This window comes from Aspergillus pseudonomiae, assembly GCF_009193645.1.
Source record: "Aspergillus pseudonomiae strain CBS 119388 unplaced genomic scaffold BDV37scaffold_61, whole genome shotgun sequence".
Taxonomy (NCBI): Eukaryota; Fungi; Ascomycota; class Eurotiomycetes; order Eurotiales; family Aspergillaceae; genus Aspergillus; species Aspergillus pseudonomiae.
In genome coordinates this window covers 140,929-150,999 of record NW_022476053.1, presented here as the reverse complement: position 1 = coordinate 150,999, position 10,071 = coordinate 140,929, and the positions used below count along the sequence as shown (strand labels likewise).

The following is a 10,071-nucleotide window of genomic DNA, read 5'->3' as shown; positions in this document are numbered from 1 at the left end:
GCGGAGGGAGAGCGCCGGAGCGGAAACACTGCGGGGCCACTGACCCGGAAAACCCTACCCTATCCTACCTAAACAACTGTCAACGACCAACACCGGCAACAAGAGATCACCACCGGAAAGGATCCCTTCTGCTAGCTAGCTCATTTCTGGCTTCCGTGTCTATCATGCCAGTCAATCATGACAGAGGTTACGTTATAAAAGTCCCCGAGAGGCCCATCCCATCAACCAGCAATCACCAGCTCCGATCACCACAGTCAAGACATTGAAACTCAACCCAAACGCCCATTTCCTCTTTCTTCACAATAGATCTCATCGGCGTCGACTCTTGCCATCATGACTTCCTGGAGTAACCGCGATATAACCAACAATCACCTCTTGCCATACGTGGACTCCGCCACGGCTCCGGAGGAGGTCGGCGCAGCCCTGAAAACACTTCCCTTCGAGCGCAACATCTTCAAGGTAGATTCTCAAATCTGTCCATGATCTTCTGAAACGATAGGGCAATGCACTAACAGCCGATCTCCAGCTGGTCGCCAATGCGCCCACCTTTTTCCCAACCTTCATGAAACTTTTGACCTGTGCCTGGTCGCCCCAGCGCAGCTTGCGCTCGAAGGACTGGCAACTGGTCGTCTTGCGCACCGCGTCCCTGCTCGATGCTCCATACGAGTGGGACGTCAATGAGCCCGTGGCCCGGGTCTTCGGGTACACCGACGCACACCTGGCGGGCCTCCGCTCCGGGGACTTGAGCTCGACGGAGCTCTTCTCTGATCGCCAGCGACTGATCAGTGCGGTGGTGGAGGATCTTTGTCTGCGCAATCGGGTGAACCAGGACACGGTGCTCAAAGCCAAGCAGGTCCTTGGGGATGAGGCTTTGATGGACCTGTTTTACACTCAGGCGATCTACGCGTTTCTCGCCCGCACCATGAACAGCTGCTTGATTGACTTTGATGCGCCGATTCCGGGACTGGAGGATATGCTCCGGCAGTACAACGCAGCGATTATCGAACGCGAAAGTGCCTATACGGATTAGATCTGTGGAATTGATCACCGAGGCTTTTGCCCTTGAGTTGTATATAGATTTCGTACCTCTTCAAGAATACCATATGTTTATCCCCTGGTACACATCCACATGGGAAAATCCAGTATGTCGTGGGACGGTTGCGATCGCAAGTCAAGCCTTTCAAGCGTCCCAAAATACATCGGTCGCCTCGTTGCAAACCGAAAACACGACTTTTCCTATTCGGTCAAAGCCGAAGTCAATACTGATGACCAGAATCTGCAAGATGGTGGGGAATCTGGAGAACCTCCGTGACTCGAGTTCGTGTCTATTTGAAATTGTTGTCTATACTCGAGTTCACCGTGTCGCAGGCCAAGAACGTTGTACGCTAGTTTAGCTAGTGCCCGCTGAACAATAGCCATTCAGGGTTAAGCGCAGTGGGTTCGGCCTAGCGATTTGAAACCTGCCGACCTTTTAGTCGCATTCGTGAGTTGTTCGGGTTGAACCACCGCTGCACGTGATATTCCGTCCCGAGGTCTTTCTGGAAGAAATGACCATGACCCAGGATCAGAAAGATTCGAGAAACTGGTAGATATAGGTTCCGGGAGACTTCGACCTTTGTAGTACTGCTAAGATTCTTTTGATGGTCATCCTATGTCACCTGGACCGACGTTATCATAAGTTTCCTGTACATCCCTTATCTCGGTAGTAGATATATATATATATCTCACGCTCTATATATCTATACCTCTCCGTCAATCCACAGGTCGAACTGCTTACAGCCAACATCGACAACAAGATTTCGGATGGAGCCTGACTGAAAGGAGTATTGAATCAAAAGAACTCCCATTGAGTTGGACTCTCCAATCAATCGTGGTGATCCCTGAGAATTATTCCGATCTCAGAACAAGGTCACGTGTCATTCCGGAACTTCGCAGGCAGTTAGCATCCTCCCGTTCCAAAGAGCGCCCTTGTACGCGTCCGAGCCTACGAAAATCTGCCATACTGGTAAGGAAAAATAAAAGGCATTGCCACGACATCATGAGAGAACTTGTCATTGACGCGTAAGAATACAGAGAACACTCAGAATTGCACCACGTGCTTGGTGCACCCGACGGCCGGTCCGACCTTCCCACCGACTTTCGCCAACACCGACTGGACTTTACTCTCCAGATTTCCACCGTCGCCGTCCTCCGCCCAGTCCACGCGATTGACCGATGGCGCTGTGATCTTCCCTTCTTCGAAGAGGGTGGTGAACCACGAAAGAAGGTCGATCTGTGCCTCCTCTGTGTACCGACCGAGCGCTTGGGACAGTCGGAAGTTCTTGAACGTGATTTGTTTCCAGAAGATCAGCTCCTGGCTCAGCACTACTTGGCCACCCGCGCCTCCCAGCGACCCGTAATTGATGAAGGTAGCCCCGGGGGCGAGCATGGCGGCGAGTCGTTGACCAGATTGTCCGAAGACCGCATCCAATGCGAGGGTAATACGCTTCCCGGCTGCGATCGCGGCCGGGCCTTCGTTGGCAAGTTGAGACTCGGTGACTACCACACGAGCGCCCTGATCGAGAAGGGACTGTCGCGTGGCCTCGATATCATCTCGGTCTCGGATCACACAGATACTCGGACAGCCCTTGAGCAGGGCAAACTGTACCACCATCCGCGCAATCCAACCCGTCGCGGCATTCAGAACGACCCAATCCCCCGGACGCAGGGAGGGACAGCTTTCCAACAGCAGATATGCCGTCGAGCAACCCGTTTTCAGCAGACTAGCGGTAGTTGGTTCCAGACTCTTCGACACTTTCAGCACGGCCGCTGCCGGAACCACGGCTTCCGTGCGCCAGGTCCCCAAGCCGTGGGCGCGGGGGATAACGTGGTCCCCGGGCTTCAACACGTCAACGTCCGTGCCGACGCGCTCGATGCGAGCCACGCCATCGTACCCGGGGATGGGTTCGTTGTTATAGCGATGGTGTGGTTGGACGGGATACCGGCCGGCAATCACCAACAGATCCTGGGGGTTCACCGGCGCAGCTAGGAATTTCAGCAGAACCGAGTCCGCGGGAATCGGGGCGTCGCCTACAGCATCGTGACGGTAAATGCGGATGACACTGGCGGGTTCTGTCGACTGGCGCTGGAACGTGACCGTTTGGGCGGACATGATGTCAGACCGGGCAGGATTGACGAAGGACTTCAGCCGGGGGGAATGAGGCGACTGAGAGATGCGATATTCCAACCACGAGCGACCCCGGGCATCGTTGTTATACTTACCATTGCGATCGCATCTGGTGATGAACTTGATGAAGGTATATACCACTGATCGTCGTTTTCGAGGCTGGATTTCTAAGCATTTCCGGGACCCACAGGGAATCCGGACGAACAGAAGCCTTGAGCCCCTTTGACTCCACACTATTTCCGCCGGAGATCCTCAAGCTTGGCGCAAATCCATCCCGAGATAGGGCCAACAGCTGATGAATTGCCCTTGACCTGGTCAAGTTTCCGGGGGCCTTCCGGTCGTGGGCACCGACCGACCTGGCCAGCGCAATCAAACAGCTCCGTCTCGGCAGCATGTCCGCATGCTGGACAGGGAGCATCGGCGGAAAGACTAATCGACTGGGGCATCATGCTGATAAATAGTTACGGGTGTCCCTGGCCATGGGACTGATCACACTCACATCAGCCACCATTATTAGTACCAAGGCAAAAAGCCAATACCACCAAACAAAAGTTTCGAGGATCAGCTTTCATATTCCAACTCATTGACACTTCGTCAATACTGGTCATCACGGTAATGAAGACTTCAATTGAGTCTTCGCGCTCTCCATCCTCTGAGCCGCCCTCGGAGACCCCGGTCGAAAAGCCACCGTCCCCAAGAGACGTGCACGGCGTTAAAGTAGGATATCGCATCGTCGATGCTTATTGATCCCTCGCTAACCCCAATTCTACAGTGGGCCCTAGTGGTCATTGCGCTGCTGTCGTCCTTGTTCTTGTACGCGCTCGACAATACCGTGGTGGCGAATGTTCAGCCTAAAGTCGTTGAAACCTTTGGCCATGTCAGTCTGGTTCCTTGGCTGGGTGTCTCCTTTGCTCTGGCATCGGCGGCTACGACCTTAATCTGGTCCAAGGCCTATGGCACCTTCTCCGCCAAGAAGCTTTACATTGGTAGCACGGTCGTGTTCATGGGCGCGTCGGCTCTCTGTGGTGGCGCTCCAGATATCAACAGCTTCATCGTCGGTCGTGCCATCGCGGGTGCCGGTGGCTGTGGAATGTACATGGGTCTGTTGACCTTGATGTCGGTGACCACAGACAACATTGAACGCCCGAAGTATCTCAGTCTGACCGGTTTCATTTGGGGTATCGGCACAGTGCTGGGTCCAGTGGTTGGCGGTGCCCTTGGCGACAGCAAGGCGACCTGGCGTTGGGCATTCTACCTGAACCTGCTGGTCGGAGCGGTCGTGGCTCCGATCTACTTCCTCCTCTTGCCTGACTTCAGGCCCCAGAAAGATGTCCCCATCCTCAAGCGGTTTGGCCAGATCGACTACATTGGCGCACTGCTTTCCATCGGTACCCTTCTATGCGCGATCATGGCCATGAACTTCGGTGGCGTCTTGTGGAGCTGGAGCAGCGCGAACAGCATCGGTCTTTTTGTGGGCGCCGGTGTCCTGTTGATTTTGTTTGTGATGCAACAAATCTTCAACCTGGGAACCAGCTTCGAGAACCGCATGTTCCCTATGCATTTCTGGAAGAGCCGTACCTTGATAGTTCTCTTCTTCACTATGAGTGAGTATCCCCCCCATTTACTATACAAGAATGGCGCAAAATCTAAGTGCGGTACAGTGTTGGCGACATTCGGTAGCTTCATCGGCATCTACTACTTACCCATCTACTACCAATTCACCCGCGGAAGCACAGCCATTCAGACCTCCGTCCATCTACTGCCCTTCATTCTGTTCCTGGTCGCCTTCAACCTGATCAACGGTCAGTACATGGGCAAGACCGGCTACTACTACCCCTGGTACATTTTCGGAGCTGCTCTCGAGCTAGTCGGTGGTGTCCTCATGTGTAAGTCCTTCTTCGCACACACTCCGCATCCATCACGAAACACACCCTAACAAGCCTTGCTCCAAAACAGACACCGTGGACGAACACACCTCCGATGCCAAAATCTATGGCTACACCATCATCTTGGGCACCGGCGTGGGGTGCTTTTGCCAGGCTGGCTTCGCAATCGCACAGATGAAGGTCAAGCCTGAGGAGATCCCCTTCTGCGTGGGCTTCATGACGGTCGGACAGATGATGGGGATCGTTTTCGGCACGGGTATCTCCGGCGCCCTGTTCGTGAACTTCGCGCAGCAGGCCCTGCAGCAGATCTTCCCCCTGGCCAATGAGGACGAGATCTCGAATGCAATCTCGGGCGTGGGGAGCCAGCTCCTCCGCTCTGCGAGTTCCGAAGATTATGCCGCGGCGATTCATGGTATTACCAGGGCGATCCAACTGGCCTACGTGCCCATCATCGCTGCGGGGGCCATTTGCTTGGTCTGTAGCTTGTTGATGAAGCACGAGAAGGTTTTTGTTACTGGCAGCTTCGCTGGCTAATTTGGTGGCTGGAGCCGTGGAACAAGATCTTAAAAATGCCGGAATGACAGTACCGTATGAGAGGAGGATTGGATAGCAGAGATGGAGAGCCGGAAGATGATATTGAATACGGATTTATGCAGAGTTGTGTTGTCAGCTTGATCACGCACCTACTCATGAACCAAGCAGGCCCGTGCTAGATTGAGGGGGCCGCTACCGAAAATAATGACATTTCGATTTTACTGTACACTGCAATATACTCCCAAATCAAACAATCAATGATTCGAAGATGCATTACTGGCACTCAAAAAACTAGCAAATCAATTGAAGGCTACTGGCCTACCTAGGAATCTGCCCTAACACCCTACATCGGACGTCTAGCTTGACGAAGCAGTATCAAAATCCAGCAGGGCTTTGCGACCATCAATCCAAAATTCTATCTGTGACATCGAGGAGCTCTTGCAATGTCTTATCTGACTTAACATCAATCAGATTTCGAGCATGGTAACATGTGGACATGTTGTATACATCTAATGACTAGCAGAAATTGCAATGGATCCATAGCCAGCTCCTCTCCAGGCTAGGGAGTAGGAAGATAAAGAAAGACAGAGACGAAGAAGACACTAACAATGCCCGGGAAAGGCTTGACGCTATAGAGATGGAACTCCATGCTGTCATTGATCTGTTATCTATGTTCGCAAAATGACACAAGAATGGCTTTTTTTCTCTCCTCTACAAGGCCGAACGATCACTACCAGCACTGAAATTGGTCGCCTAGGGATGAACGCTGGAGGCCCACATTAAAGGTTGTGGTATGCTCTAAAACCGAAAGATAGACGGCTCCTCAGAATAAGTAAGCTTGCTGGGTACAACAAACATGAATGCTGGCGGAGCTTACCCAGGAGTCTAGTTGTGCCCACCAGGCCGAAGTATCGGAGCTATCCGGGAAACCGAAACTATCATATAATTTGAATGAGTCGTTCACAAGATGAGAGGCAGACAGGTCGGCGGGCAGTGGTTCAAACACCATGACATTCGGCTTCAGGGAGACTGCGGGAACCGGAGCGGGATGAAAGCTAGGCGAAAGAAAGCTGCTTTCTCTGGAAACGCTTTTATGGCTGTCATCTTCCGCTTCCATTTGAGCGCCTGGTCGGTGACTGGAGACGACTTGTCGATGGACCTCCTGGCGTAGTTCCTCTAGAATAATACCATAGCGACGGTTGGGACTGCTCCGGGAGGTGGCCTTCCCGAGGTGCTGTTGGCAGGTCTCTGCGAGGCTGAACAGGTATTGCAGCTGACTGCTGTTTTCCACCTTCCGGCTCGATGTGTCGCTCGTCGACGACGCGAGATGCTGTTTGATGATGTGGATGTACACCACCGTAATGGCACAGAAACACACGTAATGGGTAAACCAAAACCCATGAATGAGAGCTTTCCGGCTGGCGAGTCCGTTGATGACGGTCATAACTTCCTCGGCGGCCTCGATGCATTTGTGCACATAGGTGGCGACGCTCGATTGGGGGATATCCTCGCAGTCATTTAAGAGAAATAGCCGTGTGGTATGAATGATTGCGTGGGAGTAGGCGAGATGCTGAATCTGTGACCGCCAGCGATCCATCAATGGAGCTGCAGCCTCTTTCCATCGTTCTAATTCCAGGGTTAACAGGATGGCCGCCTTGAAAGGAGACCCACCGGGCGGATTGGGAGTGTACAGTTTCCTTGAAATGTCTGCCAACACCCGTGAGAGCCTGCGAATGGTTAGCTGGAATTTGGCTATCTCAAAAAAATGCTTCAAGTCAGAGACAGACCGGTAATGGAGTACCGATACAACCATCAGATCGTCGGGTACGCCAGAGCGCATACTCGGCTCATTGATCAGCAAGTCTTGATCTGTCGCCTCGTCCGGAAGGTCTTGATCAAAGTCCTCATCGTGTAGCAACCGCGGTCGGCCGAACATCACACTCAGATACTTGTCCAGTGTGTACACGCTCCAAAAGGTTCTCTTCCGAAGTTCTTGCTCCAAATATGTGCCCTTGCCCTCCTTGACCATCGTGGACGGCCATTTGCGATGTATGTTAAGGGCGGTCAAGAACTGAACGGTGGTGCCGAACGCGAACCAGCACTCACTAGCTCGGGACGACGCCAGTAAGTAAAGACTTTGGTTCAGTCTGGCTTGTACTGTCTCCAGCTGTGGCGCGCCCGACTCAATGGACGACATCCGCTTGGAGAGGGCAAACCAGCGTTCGCTTCAACATGTAATCAGCGAATGGACGAGGCAAATGCACTAACTGCGGGCTTACCTTTGCTCATCATAATCTACATTGGACTCGGGAGCCCGCCTCTCATAAAGTGTACCAATCGCAAGAACACTGTACACAATACAGCAGCGTCCTACCATTAGGTCTGTGGGCAGGTTTGTCCCCGAAATGTTGCTCTGGTAGATCTGACGGAGCCATTGCTCGACCTGACCACGATGCAAGAACCGGTAGGTCACAACGGCATATTCAAAGTACGTCGCAACCATCTCCAGAGCCCTCTCCAACGGAGGAAGGGTGAAGTCCAGCGTGTAGAGGCTGGAATACGGCTTGTCTCCAAATTTGGTGACCGATGGGCTGTCCGAGAGCTCGCCATGGAACCCGTCCGAGACACTCATGGCACCGGGGGACAGTGTCTTGTCCTGGTTGAGGCGCTGACATACCCGGTTGATAAATGAGGTTCCCGACGCCAGGTCTAGGTAGCCTTCCTGGAACTCCGCCGTCAGGAGATTGGCATTTCTCGGAGGAGCATGATGGGCAGCCTCATGCTGTCCAGGGCGTTGAATCGATGTCTGGAAGTTCAAATCACGTTTGAAGTGCTGTTGTTCGTCCGGCTGGTCAGCGAAGGTCAGCTCCAGTGGTGGCGGCGGTGGCGGGCCAAGTCCCCTGGAATATGTCGTTTCGTATTCGCAGAGCAACGACAGTCGCTGGCAACGCGCACATGGAAGAGTCCCGCTGCAGCGAGTCTTTTTCTCTTTGCAAATATCGCACGCTCTGGTGGCCTTGAGTCGCTGGCAGCTCTCTCGCTTGACGGAACCAGATGGCTTTCTCTTGCCTTTACTGGTGGTGGGGGGCTCTTCATCCTCCCCGTAACTTGGATCCACTGGAGGCGTCCGTTGCGGCTGGTTTGTGGGGGTGGATCGGTTCATCTGCACTTTGATGGACTTGCGGTCATATAGATATGGGTTTTTTTTTGGCGTTCAATTGCGACTCCTGAGTGTCTTTCCCAGTTCCAACGTAAGAAATCAGGGTGAACCCAACGGGTCGAAAAGTTGATTGTTGTCCCTCATGGCTCGAAAACACGGCAGGGGGGATCGAGTAGTCCTGCATACACGGCATTGCGATTGTCACCAAAGCACCGGCGATGGCAAATACGAGACACCGGCTAATCAAGGGAGCAATTATGCATTGGCGGGTCCCCGTCTGCAGAAATCAGACCCTGACGGCGGGCTTTCACGTCCAGGGCCGATCTTAGACCGAGACGATTTAGGGCTTGGCCAATCCAAGCTCTGGGCCCGTGGTCGTCCCACCAACTAATCTTAGACGGTAATTTAGGGCCTCGACGGAGAACACTAAAGGCCCACCGATGTAACGGTACCATGAGATGCCCAACTGGCCATCAAGACTTGAAGATATCGTCCCGGGGTCCATCGCATCCCATAAACCAACCCGGATCAGTGTAGAGTCTAGACAAGTGACCAGTGGAACCGCGATGAATGGTATATGCTCTGAGGATGTGATTTTAAAGACGCCTACACTTGTCAGATTTTAGCGGAAACCACCGCCATTGAAGGAACGAACGGCTCCTGCCGAGCCGAGGCAATCTAAATCCTGCGCGGATCCACGGTGGCAATGGTAGGCTATGGAGCATTTGAGCGCATTAAATTCATTAAATGCATGCAGTCCGCTCCCCCCCAGGATACGCCGCACCCGTTGTTCTTCAGGAGAGAAGCAGCCACACACCAGGGTTATTGCAGAACATTGATTATATCTCTCTTGCTGCTGTAGTGAAAAGCCTCTCTTCTTTCGAGACTGGTCCCCCACGGAGGGCTGGTGGGGTCAATCTCCTTTAAAACGTAACGCGACGTGCCTCGGAGATATTTGGTCACTCTTGCAGAATTCTATCCACCTAACCTTCGTATTCTGTTTATAGTTGCTGCCGGCTACTGCATGCAAATGATAGCGCCAAGTGCAACGGCTCATATTGACCCAATGGGCCGGGCTAGCCCTCATGGAATTCTTCACGTTGGACCTGCCTCCGTGATGCTTTTTACTCAAAATCTCTTCTAATCACACCATTCACTCGCCAAGACTACAGGTTAAACCTTGTCATCTACTGGACCGTGGCAGATGTCGCGTTCTCATGCCCCTCTTGATGGTCATACAACTTGTTGTGGGTTCATTGTTAGCGACCAGGTCCTCTTCGTGAGACTAGCTAGAGACCATGCGACCTGGACTTGTGCAGGGGTTG

The 10,071-nt window shown here is 53.0% G+C and overlaps 5 protein-coding genes across 5 annotated transcripts; 2 read left to right on the top strand and 3 right to left on the bottom strand.

Annotated features, from left to right (window-relative positions):
* Positions 1 to 272: 272 nt before the first annotated feature.
* Positions 273 to 1,431, top strand: BDV37DRAFT_254490 (carboxymuconolactone decarboxylase family protein). The gene is made up of 2 exons (XM_032082637.1): positions 273 to 1,017; positions 1,087 to 1,431. Exons 1-2 carry the CDS (start codon positions 563 to 565, stop codon positions 1,310 to 1,312), a joined length of 681 nt encoding a protein of 226 aa, XP_031938973.1. The 5' UTR covers positions 273 to 562; the 3' UTR covers positions 1,313 to 1,431.
* A 419-nt stretch (positions 1,432 to 1,850) lies between these two features.
* On the bottom strand, positions 1,851 to 2,109 carry BDV37DRAFT_254489 (uncharacterized protein). The gene has a single exon (XM_032082636.1). It carries the CDS (start codon positions 2,053 to 2,055, stop codon positions 1,888 to 1,890), a length of 168 nt encoding a protein of 55 aa, XP_031938972.1. The 5' UTR covers positions 2,056 to 2,109; the 3' UTR covers positions 1,851 to 1,887.
* Positions 2,073 to 3,526, bottom strand: BDV37DRAFT_177477 (MDR family NADPH-dependent oxidoreductase). Its single transcript, XM_032079431.1, has one exon. The coding sequence runs from the start codon at positions 3,149 to 3,151 to the stop codon at positions 2,081 to 2,083; it is 1,071 nt and encodes a 356-aa protein (XP_031938971.1). The 5' UTR covers positions 3,152 to 3,526; the 3' UTR covers positions 2,073 to 2,080.
* On the top strand, positions 3,467 to 5,874 carry BDV37DRAFT_177481 (major facilitator superfamily domain-containing protein). The gene is made up of 4 exons (XM_032079432.1): positions 3,467 to 3,883; positions 3,939 to 4,770; positions 4,828 to 5,052; positions 5,123 to 5,874. The coding sequence occupies exons 1-4, from the start codon at positions 3,782 to 3,784 to the stop codon at positions 5,584 to 5,586; spliced, it is 1,623 nt and encodes a 540-aa protein (XP_031938970.1). The 5' UTR covers positions 3,467 to 3,781; the 3' UTR covers positions 5,587 to 5,874.
* A 1-nt stretch (position 5,875) lies between these two features.
* Positions 5,876 to 8,867, bottom strand: BDV37DRAFT_177491 (Zn(II)2Cys6 transcription factor). Its single transcript, XM_032079433.1, has 4 exons — positions 7,866 to 8,867; positions 7,374 to 7,811; positions 6,464 to 7,313; positions 5,876 to 6,408 (listed from the first exon to the last, which is right to left on the bottom strand). Exons 1-4 carry the CDS (start codon positions 8,747 to 8,749, stop codon positions 6,385 to 6,387), a joined length of 2,196 nt encoding a protein of 731 aa, XP_031938969.1. The 5' UTR covers positions 8,750 to 8,867; the 3' UTR covers positions 5,876 to 6,384.
* Positions 8,868 to 10,071: the final 1,204 nt, after the last annotated feature.